Source organism: Neophocaena asiaeorientalis, unplaced genomic scaffold (genome assembly GCF_003031525.2).
Source record: "Neophocaena asiaeorientalis asiaeorientalis breed wild unplaced genomic scaffold, Neophocaena_asiaeorientalis_V1.1 scaffold77, whole genome shotgun sequence".
NCBI classification, from domain to species: domain Eukaryota; kingdom Metazoa; phylum Chordata; class Mammalia; order Artiodactyla; family Phocoenidae; genus Neophocaena; species Neophocaena asiaeorientalis.
This window is the reverse complement of record NW_020174645.1, coordinates 10,273,378-10,297,939: the sequence shown is the minus strand read 5'-3', so window position 1 is coordinate 10,297,939 and position 24,562 is coordinate 10,273,378. Positions and strand designations below refer to the sequence as shown.

At 49.4% G+C, this 24,562-nt stretch overlaps 1 protein-coding gene across 1 annotated transcript in view; it reads right to left on the bottom strand.

Annotated features, from left to right (window-relative positions):
* Positions 1-24,562, bottom strand: part of NOS1 (nitric oxide synthase 1) — a 165,895-nt gene that overhangs the window by 74,971 nt on the left and 66,362 nt on the right. Inside the window, exon 2 of the mRNA XM_024758553.1 lies at positions 11,737-12,879. Within this exon, the coding sequence (XP_024614321.1) occupies positions 11,737-12,440 (704 nt within the window). The 5' untranslated portion in view covers positions 12,441-12,879. The remainder of the gene's footprint in view (positions 1-11,736; positions 12,880-24,562) is intronic.

Below are 24,562 nucleotides of genomic sequence, written 5' to 3'. Positions count from 1 at the left end.
ATAACGCATTTGAAGTGTTCTGTCAACACAAACTTATTTGACAGTCCTGGGATGAGCAGGGGAAGAATATTTTTAATATGGGACCATAGGGAACACCCATTAGCGTCTGACATGGAGGCATTTTGTTTCCTGCACCCGGGGACAAAATCAGAAGTAGATTTAGGTACATTCTCAGCTCCCACCCCCCACCCCAAGTCTGTCCGTGATAACCAGGTCTGAGGGGAATATGTGGTTTATGGCCATGAATTTGCTCAGCCTGGGAGGTATCCGCTTGCTGGGTTCGTATGGGTCGTTCAGCCTACTGGTTAAGACATGGGCTGTGGATTGGGTAGAGCTGGGCTCAACTCTTAGCTTTGCTGGTCATAAGCTGTGTGAATTTGGATATTTTCGATACTTAACCTTTCTAATTCTCAGTATACTCATCTCCAAAGTAGGGTTAATAATAATACCCAGTTCACGGGGTTACTGCAATGGTTAAATGAGGTAACGTTTATGGTGCCTAACCTGTGGCATCTGCTATTGCTTTGACTACTAATTTGCTGACGGGCTGATCAGACAGAAAACAGAGAAAAGAAAATGCTAGTTCTTTATAAAACAGTCAAGATTCCTCTAAGCCAGCATGGTCTAGGAGAACTTCCTGAGTCAATGGAAACATTCCGTGTCTGCCTGTGTTGTCGGTATTTTAGCCTCGGCCCACATGAGGCAACTCAATACTTGGAATGTGCCTACTGTCACTGAGGAATTGCATTTTTAATTTTATTTTACTTTATAGCTAGCGGCATAGCATTGGGCAGTGCTGGCCGAAGGCTTAATGTCTCTAAAGACTGAAGGGATATAAGGCTTCCACCTGAGAAAGGGGTGTCTTCCCCGGGGGCTTGGCAGGAGGTCTGTACTCACACATTTCTTTTTTTTTAACTGAAGTATAGTTAATTTACAATGTTGTGTTAGTTTCAAGTGTACAGCAAAGGGATTCAGTTATACATACATATATTCTTTTTCGGATTCCTTTCCATTATAGGTTGTTACAAGATGTTGAGTATAGTTGCCTGTGCTATATAGCAGGACCTTGTTTTTTACCTATTTTATATACAGTGGTGTGTATATGTTAATCCCAAACTCTTAATTTATCTCCCCTCTCCCACTGTCCCCTTTGGTAGCCATAAGTTTTTTTTCTATGTCTGTGAGTCTATTTCTGGTTTGTAAATAAGTACATTTGTATCATTTTTTTAGATTCCACATATACGTGATATCATATGATATGTGTCTTTCTCTGATTTAACTTCACTTAGTATGATAATCTCTAGGTCCGTCCATGTTGCTGCAAATGGCACTATTTCATTCTTTTTTTATGGCTGAGTAATATTCCATCGAGCTATTGCATATCATGTCTTGTTCACAGAGCCCAGAAATTTGGGAATTCTCTGCTTCCTTTCTAGACTCACACCTCCCATCACTCTTAGCCCTGATCTCCACTCTCCTCTCTTCCCAACGAGCACACTATGTCCACACCTACATTTATCCTTGCCCTCCCCAGGATGCCCTTTCATTTCCCTCTGCTGAGAGCCAACTCCTATTCGTCCTTCAAGGGCCATTTCACATGCCACCTCTCCTGGGGGTCACACAAGGTCATGCTTGTAAAATGCCTGGTACATAGTCAGCACTAACCAAACATGAACTAAATTTATCTTTATTTACAGCTAAGGCAGTTGAAGCCCAGAGAGATTAACCTGTAGAGATCACACCACCAGTGAGAAGTGGAGGAAGCTTCGACATCAAATGTCTCCGTCTCGCTGTCCTCCCAGCTGAGACTCGCTGTGAACAGGGCTTATGGGGAAGGGGAGCCATTTGATTGGACCTCACACTCGTGAAGAACCTCAAATCTAGATAGCAAATATCCCCCCCAAATGAGGCGGAGGTGGTGAATGTATTTATCAGCTAAATGCAATTTTGGTAACTCCAATGTATCATTGCTTCATTTAAGTCAACACCCTGGGAGCCCACAGATGGAAGTGGATGGGGCCTGGCTTGACTTCTGAGAAGCCTGGGTGGTGATTCTCCTTTGCCAGTACTCTCGAGGCTCTGTCCTGCCCAGCTGCCTGAGGGGTCTTGATTTAGATCAGGGTTTCTCAGCCTGGAGCTCTTGATATTTGGGGTCTGATCATTCTTTGTGGTGAGGGCTGTCCTGTGCATTGTAGGATGTTTAGCAGCGTCCCTGGTCTCTCCCCACTAGATACCAGTAACATCCCCCATCACCCCACCACCAGCTGTGACAACCGAAAATGTCTAGACATTGCCCAATGTCCCCGTGGGCAGGGGGAGAGATATACTCCTCCCTGTTGAGAAGCACAGCTTAGCTGCAGCCGAGGACCCCAATCCCATGCTTCCCAGTTCCTTGCTCCACGCCCACCCAAGGGTCTATGAGGATTTATTTACTAGTTGTCCCTTGTTTCCAGATGGGACTGAGGAACCTGCCTTCACTAAGTGGCTGCCCCATACTCTCAGTGTCCTTATCCCCCTGGAAAGGCCACCCTCCAGTGGACTTGCTATTCTGGTAGACCGGCGAGGCCAGAGCCATCATGTGGTCATGTTTGGTGGTTCTCAAACTTCAGGGTGCATCAGAATCCATTGAAGGGCTTGTTAAAATTCCCCTGAGCCCACCCCCTGGAGAGTCTGAAATAGTGGGAAGCCTGAAATCTGCATCGTCAAAAGCACCCCACGGGCTTCCCTGGTGGCGCAGTGGTTGAGAGTCCGCCTGCCGATGCAGGGGACAGGGGTTTGTGCCCCGGTCCGGGAAGACCCCACATGTTGCGGAGCGGCTGCGCCCGTGAGCCATGGCTGCTGAGCCTGCGCGTCCGGAGCCTGTGCTCCGCAACGGGAGAGGCCACAGCAGTGAGAGGCCCGCGTACCGCAAAAAAAAAAAAAAAGCACCCCACATCGGCCAAGGATACCCTTGAAGACCCATTTCTCTTGGAGAGCTCTGAGCTAGACTCTTGTAGTGAGCAGGAAGGTCCCCTCCTGGTTAGAAATGTCACCCTCCCCCCAGCTCCTCTCTTCCCCCCCTTATCCTCCCCCCATAAGATCAGGTAGGATGCTCTCCCTCCTACCTGGTGAGCATTTTCTGTGCTTTTTGGCAAGGACTAAACTAAAGCCCTTTTCTTCCACTTGACTGCCTGGATCGTCATACTCAAGCCAAGAGTTGGTCTAGCATCTCTAAACCTTCTGAGGACCTTTGCCAGATCCTTCCAACCAAGGCTCCCCTGATCTCTCATGCAGGGGCATTGGGGGTCCTGGGCCTGACTCCACAGGGAGTTTACACGTATGCCGGTCGGCCCAGTGCTGACCGCTAACCTGCCCTGAGGACCCAGGATGGGAAGCAGGTGGGCCCGGCCTGTGTGCGGGGCGCAGCCTGGAGGTGGGGACGGCCTGCTCCGGCCCAGGCAGGCGAGGAGGCCGCCAAGGAGCAGCTGGCCCTGGCAGGAAGCCCTGCCTGCATCTCTCGGCAGACACCACACTCTCCCGCAGCCCCCTTCTCGCCCTCCACACTCCAGTGGCCTTTGGTTTCCGCCTCTCCCTGGTTGCGGACGATGGGAGCTGAGCTGAAGCTGGAAGACTTGGGGGCGGTGGAAGTGGGTGTGGGGTCGCTCTGCAGCTTTCCTGCTAGATTTCATCCCGCTGGGGTCGGGGGAAGTTCTTTTCTTTTTAAAATTATTTTATTTTTGGCTGTGTTGGTTATTTGTTGGTGTGTGCAGGCTTTCTTTAGTTGCGGCGAGCGGGGGCTCCTCATTGTGGTGGCTTCTCTTGTTGAGGAGCACGGGCTATAGGCACGTAGGCTCAGTAGTTGTGGCTCGCGGGCTCTAGAGCACAGAGCTCAGTAGTTGTGGCCCACGGGCTTAGCTGCTCTGCAGCATGTGGGATCCTCCCCGACCAGGGCTCGAACCTGTGTTCCCTGCCTTGGCAGGCAGATTTTTAACCACTGCGCTACCAGGGAAGCCCTGGGGTGGTGGGGGGGAAGTTCTTGATAAAGAGAAAGGTGTGCTCTTCAGAGCGGGAATTCCATGGCAAGTGCTGTAGCTGAGAAGTGAGGCGAGGGCCTCTGAGCTCAGGAACAACCATGACTCTCATTTCTAACGTCACCAAAGCTGGACAGGGACTTCCCCAGTGGCGCAGTGGTTAAGAATCCACCTGCCAATGCAGGGGACACGGGTTCGAACCCTGGTCAGGGAAGATCCCACATGCCGCGGAGCAACTAAACCCGAGCGCCACAACTACTGAGCCTGCGCTCTAGAGCCCGCGAGCCACAACTACTGAGCCCATGTGCCACAACTACTGAAGCCCGCGCACCTAGAGGCCCGTGCTCTGCAGCAAGAGAAGCCACCGCAATGAAGAGTAGCCCCTGCTCGCTGCAACTAGAGAAAGCCCGCACACAGCAACGAAAACCCAACGCAGCCAAAATTAATAAATAAATAAATTTATTAAAAAAAAAAAAAGTAGGGCACGATTCTCCAGCTCGTGTCTATAGGCTCCAGGCTGGGGGGTTGGGGCTGAGTTTGGATCCCAGCTCCCATGGCTGATTGCCTCGCCAGGATGTGGACTTCTTGCTAACAGCTCTTCTGATCTATTTTTTGAGAGGCTCAAAATCGGTTTTAATGTAAAATCTCTTGATTTATCTATTTTGCCACAAATTCACTTTTTCAGTAAACTCTGCAGGCCAGATAAAACTCATGGGAGATCTGCTCATGACCTTCAACCCCCAGTATGTGACCTCTGACCTAAAGGGATGTCGCAGTCCCTCCTCCTGGAGTGATATTCCAGAGAGGTCGAAGGCAGCAGTAAACCTTCCGGGTATGGCTGTACAGGAGGTGGACCGGTCGGGTACTTGGCCTGCAATAAGCATGGCTACCGTTGACCTTCAGGAAGAACCTGAACGGTTGTTCTGGAAGGAATCTTAGGGTTCATCTTGTGCATGTACCATTTTTACCGACGGAGGAACTAAGTTAGGCCCAGAGAGGTCAAGGGGTTTTCCTAAAATATGTAGCTAGTGAGTGGCAAAGGGGGCGGGGTGGGGGGAGTGGCAGTGGGTGGATCTAGAAGTAAGGCCACTGAACCCAGTCCAGTGAGACTTGATGGTGATGGTGACTGGGACAGCTATCGGCCAGTCCAGGGCCTGGCCACAGCACTGCTCGGGGAGGGGGCTTGGTGGATGAACATGGGAGGCTGAATAACAGCCTCCAAAGATATCCAGTTCTAGTCCCTGGAACCCATATATGTTACCTTGCACGGACAAAGCATCTTTGCAGCTGTGCTTAAATTAAGGATCTTGAAAATAGGAAGGTTATCCCGGATTATCTGGTTGGGCCCTAAAAGTTGTTACAACTATCTTTATAAGGAGGAAGCAGAGGGCTTCCCTGGTGGCGCAGTGGTTGAGAGTCCGCCTGCTGATGCAGGGGACACGGGTTCGTGCCCCGGTCTGGGAGGATCCCACATGCCGCGGAGCAGCTGGGCCTGTGGGCCATGGCCACTGGGCCTGCGCGTCCGGAGCCTGTGCTCCGTGGTGGGAGAGGCCGCAGTGGTGAGAGGCCCGTGTACCGCAAGGAAAAGAAAAAAAAAAAAAAATAGAAGGAAGGAGAGGGAGACTTGACCACAGAAGAGGAAGGCCATGTGACCATGGAGCAAAATGGTAGGTGTGCTGCTGGCTTTGAAGATGGTGGAAGGGGCCATAAGCCAAGGGATGCAAGGGGTACAGCTCTAGAACCTGGGAAAGGCCAGGAAACATCATCTCCTCTAGAGCCTCTAGACTTAAGACCCCCAGAATGTAAGAGAATAAAGATGTGTTGTTTTAAGGCACCAAGTTTGTGGTCATTTGTTACAGTAGCCACAGGAACGATGGCTGATACAATGAGTGGGTGGTGACAGGGACGGGGATGGCATGGGATGGCCGGTGGTGGGATGGTTGATGGCCCCTGCCCAGGTGTCCAACCTCACCACCTACCACTCTCCTCCTATTGGCTGAACTCAAGCCCCACAGGCCTCCTCCTTTCAGTTCCTTGAACATATCAACCTCATCCCTGCCTCAGGACCTTTGCTCCTGCTGTACCCTCTGCCAGGAACACACTTCCCCAGATTTCACATGGTTCACACCTTCTGGCCTCGGTATAAATGCCTTCAGAGAAGCCTTCCCTGACCTTCCGATCTAATGTGCTACCCAACCCCAAGCCGCTTCTCCTGAGGTCAATGTATTACTTCCTTCACATCATGTATCACTATCTAAAATGATTGCATGTGTCTATTTGTTTATTATTCATTTCTTGCCTATGATATGACTCTATAATGGATCATCAGTGGATCCCCAGCTCTTAGGACAGTATCTGAGGCAGAATAGATGCTCCATAAATATCCAGCAACTGAAAGATGGAGAGAAGCCCTCTGGTTACATGCAATTTGAGGTGGGCGGGCTTGTTTCCATAGCTCTGCCCCAGAATGAGGGTCTGGGTGCCCGCTGGGCCAGGTGGCAGGGATACAGATGGGAGGAGGGCACAGAACAAGAGCAATAACTGCTATAAATAGGACCTCGGTCCCCCGCCCAGGAAAGGATGGACTGGGGGAAGCCACTCACACTCGAATGTTCGGGGTGAGAATGAAAAGTTGAACCCAGATTCAGCGTGATGACAAAGATACCGGAGTCAATGCCTTAGTTGAAAAATGCCACCAGAGTGATTCAAAGCCACGAGGCATGTCAAATGCAGCCTAGGAGGAGATTCTCTAATGCAGACAGTCCTGGAATCAATGCTGTCATTGGTCGGTCTGAGATCAGTTCTCCAGGGGGGCTGTCTTTAGTAGATGACAACCTCAGGGCCTCAGTTTCCCCTTCAGACTAAGAAAATATTCTGATGTCCTCAGAAATTTGCTGGCTAGTGGTCAAGGGCACTGTGGCCAACAGTGCAATCTACAAAGTTAGTAGAGGTCAAGAGTATGGGTTTAGGGTCGAGTTCTGGCTTTGCCATGGGCTGGCTGTGTGACCTGGCACAAGTGACTGCACCTGTCTGAGCCTTGGTTTCCTTATCAGGAAATCGGGGTGCTATGCAGAGAAAGTGAATTACTTGATGTTAAGACCATAGCCTGGGGCCAGCCCCACCTGGAGTGCTCAGCCGAGGCTGACCAACATGATGACGATAAAACTCAGGCTTGTCATAGAAGGAGGCCACCTCCCCCAATTAAGCTGATTCTATAGGGTTGAAATTGACTTCCGTTCCTCCAGCCACACTCTCTTGTCTGGTTTCTCTTTAACTGTAGACGCTCACTGTGAGACGTCTAGGTAGAACCTGGATAGAACCCTGTGGCCAGTGCTGTGTGACCCTGGGCAAGTTGCTTCACCTCTCTGAGCTTTAGTTCCTTCTTATATAAACGGGGGCTAAAACTACAGGTGCTACTTAGGGAGCTGAATTCATGCAAGCTCGGAAGAGTTGACTATTGTGAAGGTACTCTTGTAAGTAACCAAGGGCCCTGTGAGTGGATGAGAAGTTATCAGAGCACAGGGCGAGGCTGACCAGCTAGTCCAGATGGATGCTGGACCGGAGACCTTGGCCTCTTTAGAACCCTCCTTCAGGGCAGCAAGCTGAGCAACCTGGATATCCTCTGACATGCAGCATTTTAAAGTGACCGCTCCCAAGCACAGAAGGTCCCCAGAACACCACCTTCCTTCCTGACCATCCCTCACCTGCTGCCACCGCCTGCCAGGGCCACCTCCCCCTGGGATGAAGGAATGAGACTGTGTCTAAAGTAAATATCACTTCTCTCCATAAATAAGGGTCAGTACGCCAAACAACAGGATTAGGGGTGCCCCATGAGGGAAAGGGATTAGACAGAGCAGGGGAATCAGTCCACAGCCAAGAGGAAAGAAGGACGGAGGAAGAAAATGAGGCCAAGAGGGTGGAAGAGTCAAGGTCGCTGCTGAGAACCAGTGATGGCCCAGCCTCTGCTCAGACCCAGAAGCCGCGGACACTGAGTGTGACCTGGATGTGGGGCTCTGGGCCTGGCAGGCAGCTGGCCTCATTGTCATCTAACATCTGGGATGCCAGTCTGACCCCACCCCGAAAAGCAGCCTGGATGGAGAGGCCCCTGGGGGGACTGGGCCACTGATTCGTAACGAGACACTTATTTCAGTCGTGAGCAGACAATTTGGCAACTTGCGGGAGCGCTTTTGTGGTCGTTAACGGTGATGGCAAGTGCTCCTGGCATCACAGCGGGAGGGAGGTGGCATGGGGGGGGGCGAGGGGCCTCCTGCAATACCAGCGACAAACCCACTCAAGGAAGAAGGATCCAGACTGCCACACAAACTTTGGACACCCACTAAGATAAAAAAGCATGCTTAAATTTCTCAGCCAAGATCTCAATTTGGGCTTATGTATAAATTTGGCTTTAAATTATACTGAACTTTCCATGCACGCAACTGTTGGGTAAATCAAAGAAAGACAGGACATCGTTTTATCAGGAATCATTTACCATTTTGGAAAAGTCACATCACCAAGGTGACGCTGTAGGTGGCATTTGAGTTGCCAGCACAACACACCTGTGTCAGTCTGCATCTGACGCCGTCGTGTTTGCAGCAAGTCTATCTTTAGGTGCAAACACGTGACACTCCGGTGGAGCCATGCCTGTGCACTGAGATATTAAATTATAGGCTCTTTTATTATAAATGACTTTGATGCTCTATCTCCTTTATTTTATAGTTAGGGCGTTATATTGATTTACAAAATGTAAAGTGCGGGTAGGTATTGTGCTCCATGAATGAGCTTCTGGTTAGTGAAGGGGACATTTAAAAATATTTGTTAAAAAAAGGCGGGGGAGCTTCGCATCTGGCCACTGAGCTGGGGGAACACATGCTATTACAGTGTATTACCCAACCTTAGAACCACTCGTCTTGGTGGGTTTCGTGGAGGCATATGCTTGCCCTGGGTCACTTTCTCCCAAATCATACCTCCACCAAAGCAGTTTTTTCGACTACTTTTGGTCAATCACACTGCACGTGAGACTGATGTGGGCTCCCTGGATGGAGGACCCTGAATGGACGAGGGCAGCTGAGAGCTCAGATGTAACCTCCTGAGGTTGTAAGATGGGTCTGGCGGGAGCGGGGCCCCGCAACAGACCGCCGTGTCCCTCCCTCATTCTTGGGGACACAAGGCTGCTTCCCTGAGATGGTGTTTGGAGAAGCCCCTTGGGACTTGGCTACAAAGAGGGCTCCCATTAAAGTTCATTACACTCGATGATCTCATCTCAGTCTGGTGTCCTGTCTCCGGCCTCTTCCAGCCGACAGTCCTGTCTTCGGATTGTCAGCTGGGAGAGGGGGTCACGTTGGCTCCTCGGATGGAGGGCCCAGCTCCCAGTGATAGGAGGGACTTCTCCACATCATACCTGGTGATTCAGGCTCCCGGGGTCAGGGTGGGACTGAAACAGAGCCCCCGGGGTTTCTGAGGCTCACACCTCACGCCCACCCTGTGCCCAGCTGAGAATCAGAACCAAGTACATGGGACATTAGTACAGGGGCTCAGCTGCCCCACGCGGTGTGATGGCCCCACTCACTGCCCTGCTGCCCCTCCTGGGAGAGGTGGTGCTGAGGATGGGGGGCATGTATAGGATTAGGGGGGCAAGGCCGTGCCCAGGAGCCTCTGAGGACAGACACTTCCAATGCCTCCTGGAAAACAAGGCCAGTGATTGCTTCTGGACCATACAGCTGCCTTAGAATTTAAGTCCACGGAGCGAGACTTGGGGGGCCTGCTGGCTGCCCAGAAGCTATCTCAAGGCTCAACACGTCATCTCCACTGGGTGTGTTGCTGTAGGGACCCCTGGGAGGTGGCTGCTCTGAGGGCTGGATTCTAGCCTGGGGGACCTCCCTAGTTGAGGGAGAATCAGGCACCGGGTCCCTGCCGCCAGGAGAACCCTGAGGACTGATCCTGGCCCCCAGCTCTGGAAATGGACAGCAGGGCACTGGGGGCTCCCAACTCTGCCCACACCGTGGCCTGTGTTTTGGGCCCAAGACGCGCTCTCTCTTGTGGAGACAGGACCCAAGGTGTGGGAAAGGCTCCAGGGTGTGTGCAGGGGACTCACAGGAGCGTGAAGGGGTGGCTGGGAGGGCGCCCTTTGTCTCCCCTCTGCCCAAGCCTTCTGACAGAGCCTCCACCTTCCTACTTGGGGTCCTGCTGGCACTGGTTCAGTTTTTGCCCTGGTTTCAGATGCTGGAAAAGCCCCAGGATGCAATGGTGGCCGGGGTGGGCTCCATGGACTGAGGCGCCCACCAATGGGTAGTTTGGGGGCCACCCCACCAGGAAGGAGGACTGGATCCCATGCAGTTCCCCAAATGTGCCAGGCACACCTGACCACAGGACCTTGGCACCTGCCGCTTCCTCTGCCTGGAACACCCCTCCCCCATGAAGCTGCAAGCCTCCCCTCTCCCCCTTCCTCTGGGTCCTCCCATGGTGCCTTCCTAGTGAGACCCACCAGCTTCCGATCTGAAATGTCACCCTCCCCAACACTTCCTAACCCCTTCCCCGCTCTATTTATCTACTTAGCACGTATGACGAACGGTCTACGTAGTTTACATCTTCATCTTCCCCACTGTACTGTAAGCTTCCAAAGGTCAGGGGTTTTGTCAATTTCATTCACTCTCAAGGTCAGAGGACTTGTCTATTCGTTGCTCTATCCCAGTGCCAGAACAGTGTGGCACACAGTAGGTCCTCAACAAACATTTGTTAAACGAATACATTCAGGGGCTTGGGGAGCTACTTTAATCCAGGCCCCCAAGGGACTTCCTGGTGACCTCTAAATGCTCTTGGGACACTCAGGGGTCCTTGAGGAGGGAGCTGGGAAATCTCAGCCTGGATTTCTCGGGGGCTCAGACCTGAGCCTCCCTCTGTAAGTAAGAAGGGTCTGCCTAGTAACACCGCGGGCTGTAGGGTCAGTGCTAGACCTTAGATGGGAGTGGAAGAAGGCGGAGAGAAACTTTTCTCTCTCTCCTGACTAGTTCCCGACCACCTGGTCCAGCTGCTGACACCTCGCCAGAGAAGGAGCTAGAATCACCCACTGTGTTGCCAGCTCTCCTTCCCCAGAGACTCAGAAAATGCCAATCTGGCAAATACAGAGGGGCTGGTACCCAGCTCTTCAAGTGCTAGCCTTGGCTCCCATATAACCTGAGCAATTCCAGTGTTTGGGGGGCGTCAGGGCCAATTCTCTACTTTGCCTCCATTTCCTCCTTTGCGAAGCTTCCTTGCACTGGACTGGCCATCACCAGGAGAGAGCTAGTCTGGACTGAGGGTTACCCAGCTCTCAGCTCTCTGCGCTTCCTCTCCCTCCCCAGATCCTCGGCATCCACCCACGCCCAAGCCTGCCATGTACACGTGCCTGTCATCACTGGGTGACCTCGGAAAAGGCCCCTCCTCTCTGACCCTCTGTCTTCCCACTCGTGAAATGTGGATTGCAAAAATCCCCACCTTGTGGGGTTGCTGGAAGACAGGACCTCAGCTACCAGGATTATGAACTCTGGGTTTCACGGCAAGAGATACGTGCTAGACGTTACGCCCACTGCATTCCTGCAACAGCAATTTTCAGGACAAGAGGCAAGTGTGGTTGAGTGGATGTACGTGTGCAGAAGACTGAGACACTCAGGTTAGCTGCCGGGCTGCGAGACAGTCGCAATACATGCTCGCGTACAACACACGTACACACACACGCACCTGTGGAGCTTACCTGTCCACCTGGATTTCTGCGTCCTTTGTCTCCGCTTTGGCAGGTCCCCCTCCATTGATCCCTTTGCCCCCACTGGTGAGAAGATTCAGCACAGGCTCTATCTCTTTGAGCAGTTTATTGCTCTCCCCAGAACTTTTCTTGGCAGGGTCCTGGCTTGGGGGCCTGGGAGCCAGGCCATTGGTGTGGGAGAGCAAGCCAGCTTCCTGCCCCTGGTCTGGCACGTGCTGCGGCCCATTGCCAGGACCCGTGGCCCCGTCCACTGCCAGGGTCTGCTCTTTGCTGGCTGACGACTGGTGGGACAGATCGACGGCTGTGGTTGGCGGACCCAGGGGCCGTGTCACCCGGATGGTCTTGGGGGTCCCGTCCCCAGTGAAAGTGGTCTCCAGGTGCGTGGTGAAGCCCTCGGGACCCCTCAGAATGAGGACCACATGGGTCTCGGAGGCAATACCTCTGAGCACCTCCAGGGCGCTGTCATAGCTCAGGTCCACCAAGGGCTGGCCGTTGACGGCAAGAATGATGTCCCCGGCCTGGATGAGGCCGCTCTGCTCCGCGGCGCCCCCTCGAATCAGGTCGGAGATGATCACAGGTGGCTTGCTCACCCTCTCCTTCACCAGGAACCCCAGGCCCCCCACTTTGCGCTTGAAGAGGCGGACAGAAATGACATTGGGTTGGATCTGCTTAACGCTGAACATGTGATTCTCCATGGTGTCTAGTGTCCAAGGGTCGGAAGACCTCAAAATGTGTCAAGCCGAGACGATGTCGCCGGGAGCGGCCAGGCTTCTGGCTGTGACGAGAGGAGGAGCGGGGGGCCGGTGCTGCAGGGGGCCAAGGCGAGTCTGGAGAGCGAGCTGCTCTCGGTCTTGGTTTTCTCTGCCTTTGACGTCAACTCAGCGTCACTCACTCATTGTCGTTGGGCCGTCGGTGGCATGATTTCCTGTGTCTGCCTCCTTCCTTATTCTCTAAGGAAGCGATGGTTGATCAGGCAGACGTCAGGGGAAGCAGCGGGACGTGTCCCTAAGCAACAGGTCAGGCAGACCGGGGAGCAAACGTGTCTGGTGGATGTGTCTAGAGGTGACGCATGCTAGCGGGCACTATCCTCTGGGCATCGCCATCCCGTCAGATGCAGATCCAATCTGGGGCCTCCTGAGGTCAAGAAGAGGAAAAAGGGAGGGGAAGAAAAGAATTATAAGAGAGAGATGCATGTGGAGTGTCCAACACCGCCTTCAAAACTAACATGGGAAATGCAGCCAACTGAGAAGTCTAGCCATAAGATGCTCTGGAGTTCTGAAGCCAACCTAGAAATGAAATCCTTCTTCCTCGAGGGGCATACCTTTGCAGGTAGCTGCATATTGCCTGGTTTCAACCTCAGGATTGAAGCCCTATGAGACCGAGGGGCTCCTTGGGGGAAACCACTGACAGCCCCAGAAATCAAATGGCAAGAACCAGAAGACCTCTCTTATCTCTTTCCCACCGCAAGAAGTCACCACTCCAACCTGTCACGCAGCCTTTGGCTCTCCGAGTTTTGCAGCGTTTTCCATCCTCAGGTCAGGAGCTCGGCCGACAGGGATCACTGGGCTCTCCATTCTGGCTGCTCCCAAAGCCCGCACACAACAAACCCACGGGACAGGGAACGACGCCACCTTCTATGCAACCACCGATGAGGGATGTCAACTGGACTTTATGACCATTTTTGTAATTATTGACAATCCAGGTTCAAAAGGACAGACGTGGCCACATTCCATACCGTGATAAGCCAAAATTGGTATAATAAATACCAAAGACAGGGGTCCACACCAAACTCTGGAGAGCATTTCTGTACCACAGACTGTCTGAAATCCTAACGGAGAAACATTAGGAAGCGTGGACTGTTAGATAAATACACAGCTGGTGCTCAACGAATGTTTGTGGAATGAAGAAGAAAAAGCCCCAAAGACTAAAGACAGTGGGCACTTGCTGAGCACGTACATTCTTAATTTCTTTTCTCCTTTGATTTTCACAGTAACCCTTCAACCGACGAGAAGACTGAAACTTGGGCAGGTTCAGTGACTTGTCCAAGGTCATGTGGAGAATGACGGTGAAGGGAGGATTTGAACTCAAATCTGCTCCACTCTTGAGCATGAGCTTTTAAGTTTATACTCTAGTTTAAAAAAGTTTATAATCTAGTGATTTTTGCAACTCCCACCAGCTCCCCCAGGCTCAGAGAAGTAAATGGGATACCAAAGGCCCATAGGGAGGCCAGCTGGAGATGCTGTGGCCCAGGTGAGGTGTGTGTACCTGTGGCACGTGCACAGCGGGCAGCTGTGGAAGCGTGTCTTACGCGTCTTGGGGGGGGCAGGTGATCTGTGGTTTGTGGGTGGGGTCGGGGGGTAGGGGTGGAAGAGAATCCCTCCATCTCATTTCCTGTCCCCCAGCCCGAGCCCCAGTCTCCTCTCTACCCTGGCAGCCCTTGCTGCCAGCATCCTCAAAATTCCTTCGCACAAGGAGGGAGCCCCCATCTGCCACTATACCAAAGTGACACTCCCTTGTTTTCCTTTTAGCGACTTCCCGGGGTCACCACAGGGCTAGGGCAGCTGATAAACTCCTGCTGCCTCTGAGAGTAGGGGGTGGGTGCAGATGCCACCCTGAGAAGGAGGCACTGCCTCCTGGATCTCCCTTAAGGTGGGTGGTGGTTAGCAAGTTCAACCTGCCCCTTTTGCAGCTTGCGTTATGCAACTCCGCCAGCCCCTCTCTGTGGGTGAGCAGATCATGAACACCCAGACCCAGCCCGGCTGCCTCCTCCATCTGGTGTCGCCGTGTGTGTGTGTTTCTCTCTTTGTATATTCATGCATCGCCCTCGTGCTGTGTCATTTCTCTGCCGTGTGTGTGAGCGTGTGCGGCCCATGTGTTGACAGGCGGAGTGTCTTTCAGCACCTTGCTGCCGGGGTTCTGGTTTGCAGAGAAAACCATCCAGAACCGCTATGTCATTCCTCGCTGGGGAGGACTGGTCCACCTCCCTACCTGGGCCCCAGCCCCCGCCCTGGCTTTTGCTTCCTTAACTCTCCCGGAGCCCCATTTTTCTGGGTACCAAACCCAGGATGCTCATTGTTTAGTTGCAGGCAGAGACAGCTGGGACCTCCAGATCTCTCCTGAGTGTCCAAGTTTGGCATTTGGGCTCCGTTCTTTAATTCAAGAAGGGAATTGAAGGTGAGCTCTTGGGGAGGCGGGGCCCCCCAGTTCTCTTCTTCCCCACACTGGCTTGGCCAGAATTTACCAAAAGACAGAGCCAGGACTTGGCTTAAGAAAAAAGACATAGGGACTTCCCTGGTGGTGCAGTGGTTAAGAATCTGCCTGCCAATGCAAGGGACACGGGTTCCAGCTCTGGTCCGGGAAGATCCCACACGCTGCGGAGCAACTAGGCCCATGAGCCACAACTGAGCCTGTGCACTTAGAGCCCGTGCTCCACAACTAGGGAAGCGACCGCAATGAGAAGCCCGCGCACCGCAACGAAGAGTAGTCCCTGCTCGCTGCAACTAGAGAAAGCCCGCGCGCAGCAACGAAGACCCAGTGTGGCCAAAAATAAATTAATTAATTTAAAAACAAAAAAGAAAAAAGAAATAAAGCAACCCACAAACCTCCCTGGCCACGCCCAGCTTTTCCTCTCTCTTTCTCAGCTGCTTTCTAAATCAGAGGAGGCTGTTGGCTGGTGCTTGGGAAACTGAAGTGCTGTTTCTCAGACTTTGGCCCTAGAAAGACAGCTTGATCTTTGGAAGGAACTGGAGAGAGGCAGGGCTTAGGAGAGGCAGTGATATTCAGCGTCTGCTGAGAGACAGGGTGTGGTTGAACAAGCTCTCTGCCTAAACAAGTGGCTTCTGAACCTTTCCTCTGCTGCCATATGTTCATCCTCATGCTGACCGTGATCAGGTTCGATATCCCCAAAGAATACACTGCGTTGCTGGAAGGAGAGCCTCTTGCCCTTCTTTGCAAATGTCCAGTATCCAGGAGCCGCCTCAATCCTGGGCCACCCGGGATGGTTGTCCCCCCTTCTGCCACAGGGAAGATTTTTAAGGTCCTTTCTGGCTCTATCTGTGTGTTTCTGGGTGAGTTCTTTATTTTCTCTGAACCTCTGCTTCCTTATCTGTAAAATGGGTCAAGTAATTCCTCCCTCCCTGGGTAACCGGGAGGATTCAATAAAATAGTAAGTGCAAGGGTTTCAGCAACTTCACAGAGCAAGTGCTCAGAAGAAGTGGCTTCCTGTCGTTGTTACATAATATGTAGCGATTCGGGTTTCCTGGTTGTTAATTCAGTGCACGTTCTCCTCCGTCACAGCCTCTCCAAATGTACGTCACGTGCCATCTAGAAGGGGGCCCTATGCTTGAAAGCACACAGAGGAATCTCACGCCAGTCATGGTATGAGGCACTGGATACAGGAAGACGGGTACTGGGTATCCCGCCAACCTAGCTCAGACCTTTGGAGCCGTGATTTTAAACACATCACATCACATGCACAGCACATACCATGGAAACAGTACTTGGACCCAGGCCTCACTGGAGTAGTTCAGTGGTTTCAGGTGTATTTATTTCATTTATCTTGCTGCGAAGAAATTCACGGCTGACTTTTGGGGATGCCTGCCAGGGAGGAGGGAGCCACAATAGACCGGCATCTGCTACTACCGTCTCGCTGTGTGACCTTGGGTATGGCACTCCCCATCCTGGGTCCATGTCTGCACCTGGAGGGATGGTAACAGTAGCAGTTTCTAGTGATGGAGAGTTTACTGTGTGCTAAGCACAGCGCTGAGCCCTCTGCACGGGTGTCTTATTTCATCCTGACAGCGACTCTGTAAAGCACATGTCATTTTTATCCCCACTTTACAGAAGCACAAGGTGACTGACGTTCAGAGGAGTAAACTAGAGGGCAGCCCTGGCTCTAAGCGAGTGGGTGCTGGGCACTCACCAGGGTTGATCCTAACCCTAAAGACGATCCCCTAAGATGATGCTTGCCCCAAAACACATCTGTATCAGCTGCCCTACTTGTCATCCTCACCCTGACTCATCACGTTCAATCATCCCCATTTTACAGATGTGGACATTGAGCTACAATAGGGAGAACCGCTTGTCCTGGCTTGCCCATGGCTTTTCATTCTTAGCACTGAAAGTCGGTCCATGTTAGGACGATGAGCAGCCATTAAAATCCAAAAGATTGCCCAGCTCCCCTACTCAAAAATAAGGAAACAGAGGCCTGGAGAAGCGAGGGGGAGGGTGCTCATTCAACGTGGATCAGCCAGAGCTGGGGGTGTCTAGAGCTGTCTGTCCAATAGGGCAGCCACTAGCCACATGTGGCCATGGAGCCCCTGAATTGTGACTGGTTCCTTGAGATGTGACATAAGAGTGAAATCTCGACTTCCCTGGTGGTGCAGTGGTTAAGAATCCGCCTGCCAATGCAGGGGACACGGCTTTGAGCCCTGGTCCGGGAAGATCCCACATGCCGCGGAGCAACAGAGCCCATGTGCCGCAACTACTGAGCCTGAGCTCTAGAGCCCGCGAGCCACAACTACTGAGCCTGCATGCCACAACTACTGAAGCCCGTGCGCCTAGAGCCTGTGCTCTACAACAAGAGAAGCCACCACAATGAGAAGCCCACGCACTGCAACGAAGAGTAGCCCCCGCTCGCCGCCACTAGAGAAAGCCCACGCGCCACAACAAAGACCCAACACAGCCAAAAATAAATAAATTTTAAAAAGAGTGAAATCTACATGGGGTCTCAAAGACTAGGAGGAAAAAAAGAATGTCAGATATCTCAATAATTTCCAATGTTGACTACATGTTGAAAGGATCATGTTTTCTGTATACTGGATTAAGCACAATTATGAAAATTAATTTCACCTGTTGCTTTTGATGCTTTTAAATGCAACTACTATACAGTTAAAAACCACACACGTGCTCACACTGCACTGCCATTGGGCAATGGAGGTCTCGAGTCTGACTGTCGTGCCTCCTGGACCAGAGCTCCTCCCTGCCACCCCACTGTCCCTGAGGCCCCCTCGAGCATCTACTAATAACCTAGGCAGGCAGAAGATACCCCTGCTTTCTAAAGAAGCCAGAAAAATGACACAGACAGTGAGCAAACATCTCAGCACTTTTTGAGGTTGACCACTGGGAATTTTAGGTGTGATGGGGGTAGGAGTGGGGGAGAGAGAAGACCCGCCTCAAACCATGTGAAGAGAGAGGTCATAGTAGGGGATCACCTAGGCTAATAGTCCAGGATCCAACATCTTGCTGTTCAAATGTCGTTTGAAATCTGACCCACCTGTATAGTGAATGTTTCATTTAAAAAATGATGCAGATCTCTATTTACAGGTAGGAAATGAGCTCCAAGATATATCATTAGGTGAAAAAAGAAAGGTGCAAATGCATACATTCTGCACACGTAAATGTAGAGAATATTCTGGAAGGAACTAGCACTGGCTGCATCTTAGGAGGAATATTGGACATCAGTAGTCGGACGGAGACAGACTTTGCACTACCTTTTTTCCCTATTTGAATATCATTTAAATTATTATTTTAAAATCACAGGTATTACCATTTTAATGTGTATTACCACTAAATATTAAAGAAAACAACATCCAGCCTGTGAAGAACTCCTGGCTGTTTTCAGTTCGAACACCCACAAAATCTATAATGGAGTCACGACCCTGTTTCCCATCTCCCTCCAATCTCATTTAAAAACAAATCCCAAGCCCTCCGTGTCTTAAAAACCAAAATATCACCACCCCCAATAAAAACAAAAGACCAAAACTGTAACCCAACTGTGCTCTTTAAAAAAAACCAAACAACAAAACACAGCAAAACAACCAACTTCCTTACATCCCCAGAACTGCTAATTTGCAGTCTTTCCCCAGAGAGAGCGCCACCTGGGAATCAAACTGACGTGCTTTCTCCCACTCCAGCAAATCACAGCTACAAACCTGCCAACCTCTCTAAGCCAGGGGGTTAAGTTGGCGCTCTGTGTCTTGGGGATCCCAGAGACACGGGCGCCCTGCTGTCAGGGAGGTCTCCCCAGCCACATAATTCCCCCAGTTTCATGGCTATAGTTTGTCCGCGATCTTCCCAGATCTAATAATACCCACACCTCAGGGGCAGGAAGGAGCATCAGAGTCAGGAGGGCGAGGATGAAGGACTGTTCAGCGTTTGACAGTACACCCTGAGAGGAGGCTTTGGGAAATCCCCACTCTCCTCGATCGCTGCTTTGTACAGCCTCTTTGAATGGCAGTTTGACAATATCCACATCAAAATTGAAAATGCACAGTTTTTTTTTAATTTTTTTGCGGTACGCGGGCCTCTCACTGTTGTGGCCTCTCCCGTTGCAGAGCACAGGCTCCGGACGCGCAGGTCCAGCGGCCACGGCTCACGGGTCCAGCCGCTCCACGGCATGTGGGATCTTCCCGGACCGGGGCACGAACCCGTGTCCCCTGCATCAGCAGGCAGACTCTCAACCACTGCGCCACCAGGGAAGCCCTGCACAGATCTTTGACCTGGCAATTCAATTTTTAGGACTTTCCCCTACAGATAAACTGGAAAAACATTCTTACACACACACACACACACACACACACACACACACACACACACACACTCTTCCTTGCAGGTTGTTCAGAATATCAAGAGATTAAGAAAATCTGAGTATCCTTTAATAGAGAACTGCTACATAAACTATGGCACATCCATGCAATGGGATACAGTGCAGTCATTAAATGGGGGGGGGGATTAGATCTAAAAGGACCAATGGGGAATGATCTTTTAAGACACATTGTTAATTTTAAAAAGCAAGGTGGAGAACACCAATATATAAATATATTTGCAGACCCATTGTATGTATTCGTTTATACTTCCATGGAAGCTTGGAGATCCACTGAATATCTTTGGAAAAACACCCAAGATATTGGTAACAGAAGTTGCTTCTGGGAAAGGGGACTGGGAGGCTAAGGGTGGGGTTGGAGGAGGAAGCTCACTTTTATTACATATTCTTTCATATTGTTCATTTATTTTGTACTATGTTTTTGTATCACCTTTAAAAAAAGAACAAGGTCTTTGAAGTCAGACTATCTTGGATTTGAACCCTAGCTTCTCCATGTGGCTTTGTGATGGTGGTCAAGTCACTTAGCGTCTCTGAGTCATAGTTTTTGCATCTATAAAGTGGGAATGATAATAGCATCTCCTCAGGTGTGTGTGTGAGGATGGAATGAGATAATAATTAGTATTTTCTGAGTTCTTAGTATGCACCATATGCAATGGTTAAGTGCTCAATAAATGGATACTCTCCCCACTCCTGTTACTAATAATTAAAACGCAAGCAGCCATTATCCTACTGGCCGTCTGTAGTGTCCAATGGACATATGTTGCTTCAAGTGCTTTGTGCAGAAGGACCAGGTAAGAGCTGTGGACACACAGATTGGTCCTGCTTTCCAGTGGAATGGGAGCCTGTCACCGGCTCCTCCTCAGAATCCTGAGAGAACAGAATTTGGTGTGTTGGAACGTACTCAACAGAAGCAGCCAGAAACTCAGACACTGCAAGCTGGTGATGAGTCAATACCACTAGGGTGGGGTGGGGGTATTACTGGTCCAGTCCATCAGCAGGAGAGAGCTACAGGGCTGTCATCCCTATGTCGGAATAGATCTGGGGAATTATGAAAACTTCATTTCATCTTCATTTTGCAAAGCTCATTTCTATGAACTAGTGCAGCTGGCTGTACAGCACTATATCCATCCCACAGACAGAAAATTCCAGGGTTTGGGGTGAAGTTTCTTAAGTTCTTTCCATCCACGGACCCCCTCAGTGGCACAAAAATCCTCACAGATGTACCTTTGCCCCCACTCTTGACAGACACACCACATCACCTTAAGTGTCATGTAGGGGTTGAAGGCATGTGCGTTGAAGCTGGAAAGACAAGGGTTTGTGACCCTCCTCTACCATTTATTAGCCTCAGACTCCTTACCTGTCAAGCAGAAGCAATAAGTTACGTGGGCTAAGTGAATGGGAAAACATTTGATGGGATAATCCACGTAAAGGGCATGGTGCTTCTCTTACTTTTAGATGACACCTCGAGGAAAGTGAAGTATCTCAGCCCAGATATGTGAACATAATCATGACCAAGAGGGTGGCCTCATTACTATAAAAAGGAAACATATTACCAGTGGTCTCTGAAACAGTTCTTAAGAGTCATTACAAGAAGATGGCACATATTTTCTACCCCTGATAAAACTTACCCTCTTTTACTTTCTTTTTCTTTCCCCTTTTCTCTCCTTCCCTTCCTCTCTTCTTTCCTTTTTTTTCTTTCATTCACATCACCTATTCGTTCATTAACCCTTACATAGCTCCCAGCTGGGTCGGCAAGGAGCTTGGCACTGGGAAGTAAGAATAGACAATACAGACAGCATTCCTACCCTCAGATCTCCCAAGCCAGGGGTGAAGCAGGGAGTAGAGAGAGATATTAGTGACAAGTATAGTGAGTAGAACAAAGTGGAAATACAGGGTGCTAATGGGAGCATGGACAGAACACTTAACATAGTCTGAGAGGTGGTGGTCAAGGAAGGCTTCCTGGAAGAAGAGTTAGGATACAGAGTTGGCCAGATGAAGGGGTGCAAGAGGTGGAGGAGAGAAGGCACTAGAGGTGGGAGGGAGCAGGTTCGAGGCACTGGGCAAAGTCCACTGTGGTTGGAGAAGAAAGTCAACATCTTTCAAAGCTGGAGAGATCTTCAGGAGCTAGATCATGAAGTTCTCTTGAGAGTCAAGTTAAAGATTTTGGACTTTATTCTTATAGCGATGGCAAATGCCGGAGGGATTTGAGAAAAGAAGTTCTGTGGTTAGATTTAGATTTTATTAAGATGCTGGATGGAAAATGGATGGAAAAGCAAGGCTGGCTACGGGCAGCTCAGTTAGGAGGCTGCCGCAGGCCAGAGATGAGAGATGATGGTGGTTAGAATTAGGGTAGTGAAAGGGAGGAAGGAGGAAAGTGGGTAGATTTAAGAGATATTTAGGAGGTTGCGTCAACAAAATTTGGTGACTGATGTCTGGGGTTAGAAAGAAGGAAAAGTCCAGAAGGACTTTCCAGCTCTGGCTTCTACAAGCAGATAGAACATGATGGGATGAAAGAAAGGATAAGAATGAATGAAACTCACTTGATAGAATTGTCCTTCTTGAGTAGTAATAAATAATTTAGTTTAGTATATTTCAAGAGTCAACATTTCCTGATGCCATTACTTCCTTAATTCTGAGAATTAAGGGGGATTACAGCAAATAGACTTGACTTGGCTCATTTCCCCAGCTGTGCCATTTACTGGGTATTTGATCTGGGGCAGGTCATTTTTAATATTTTGTATCTCAATTTCATTTTGTGAAATTGAAAAGGTAATAACAACTGCTTCCAAGATTTTTGTGAAGCTTAAATAAGACGGATGCTGGAAAGAGTGCTTTGTAAACTGTAAATGTCAACTGCAATGGTAATGTTGAGTCTTTATTTTTAGGAGGACATCAAGAACAGTATCCTCCAAATAGCAACTCACTGGTAATGGACACTCAACCAAGTTTCTCCTCATGCCTGGCATCCTTGGGTGCCTCTGGTGCAGGGAAGCTGGGTCAAGAGGATGGCAAAAGGTGCTCATGGAAGGAAGAAGAAGTAAGAATGATTATTTTAAGGGAGGAGTGATAATATCTGCTCCCTTAACTCAAAAGTTCCTTGTAAATAGATCACAGCATCCACACAGGCTTGAATCAATTAAAAATGAATTTCAGCAAAGGGAGAATACATTAAGTAGAAAACACAAACTTACAATAGCAGGAATAACTCACATATGTTGGATACATCAGTAATAACAATAAATGTAAATGGTTTAAACTTAAGTAAAAGATCAAGACTCTCAGATTAGCTACATGCATTTGCAGTTACCCTGTATTAGCATGGACATAGGGCCAAGGGTCAAGGACAGGAGGGAAAACAGTTCACCAAAGGAGTATATACATCAGCAGAATATACATCTGCTGGTCACTTAACTCTAAGGCAGATAGGTGTGCTTTGAATTGAAAGATGTAATTGACTCTCTTCTTAGAATATGTTAGCACCTAGTAAACACAGAAAAAATATTTACTGAATAAATGATCAGCTATCAAAGCAATATCTTTTACTAAATTTTTATTAATTAGGTTGAAATATATGGAATTAGCAGTTTTGTAAATGATCAAATTCTCCACTTTCCTAGAGTTCAACCTAATGTTTTGAACATTTTTATATGTAAGAACTTTATTGAACTATCTAATTTCATTCTTGCAACAGCCATATGAAGGACATGGTATTATTAGTCCCATTTTATAGGTGTTGAAACTGAGGCTCAAAGATGTTAATTAAGTCATAGAAGTTTATCCAGCTAGTGTCAATGGCAGGGATTCAAACCAAGTGTGTGGGAACTCAAAATTTTTGCTTTAAAAAAAATATTAAACTCTATTTTAGCCACAAGAATGCTCAGTTTCAGAGTTTTTAAGCAATCACTTCACCTACAAATAACGACAACTCAAAGTCTTTGCTTTTATCACTTTCCAGGTACTACTGTGTACTTTTATTTCAGCTGGCCTGATCACCAGCTATAACTTTAGTAATTGGAAGTTGAAAGGGACTCTAGGAGTTTTCTATTCCAATGATTCATAATATGGAGTCTATGGGCCCCCTACAGGGCTCAGGAATCCCTGAAAATCGTGGAATTGTGTGCAAAACTTTTAGTGCACACAATTAGTGCATATGTGAATTTATATGCGGAGGAGGCCCATAGCATTAATACAATTTTCTAAGCACTCCTTGACCCAATAAGCAATAAGAGTAGAAGTTACTGGATTAACCTTAATTTTACAGATGAGGAGTTTGAGGCTCATAGATGGGGAAGAACTTGTCAAAAGTTCTTAGAGTCAGAACTAGGATTCAGGTCTGTTGCATGATTTCTTCTCAAACTCAGGTTACATGCTCATTTTCCTTGCCTTCCCTGTGAAATTAGGAAAGTTTCTCAGGGACCTGTTTTCAACAGCAGTGCTAATCTCAGGATGTCAGCTGCAGCCTTCCTGGTACATGCCCTTTCTGTCTGGCTATACCGTTTCTTGATTATTCAAAATAAGCCCAAGGAGTCAACTCTCTCCTCATCCGTCCCCTCCTGGTGAACCGTCCCCAATTACTATTCACCTCTTCAGGATTGATAACGGGGGGTCTGAGGATACCCCGACAGGTGGGGGTTAGGGGCAAATTGTCATAAAAGATGTGCATATAATTCTAGGATTTTCAGATATCCCAGAGACCTGTAGGGGTCCACAGACCCCATACTAGTTGCTTGTCAAGGTAAATATTATAGATCAATTTCATAATTAGGATAAAAAGCTAGTTTATTTAGTGTTGCTTAAAGGCAGCCATAAGTGATAATGTAGTTCTTAAAATAAAATAAAACTTAAAACTATCATACTAGAGACCCCTGCTACAACTCCTTCATCTACCCAGCTTTTATCGAGTAACAACTTTGTTCTCAAAAAGGATTATTCTAATGAACTATGAGAATGTACGCACCTTGAAGACAGAGATCACAGTTCCCTGGTTTACTGTTGGACCCTCGATGCACAGCAAACTGCTGGGCACATAGTAGGTGCTCAATATGTCAAAGTCTCAATCTCCAAGTCTACAGCTATTGAATGAAGTGGCCCAGGCGGGAGGTGAGAGGGACTGGTGGAGACGGTGGGGAACTGGAGAGCCCATGCCATATCTAGAGGGCCATTCCGGCTGGTGGTTGCCAGGAAGAAAGGCAGGGCTGGGATTGGTTCACTTCT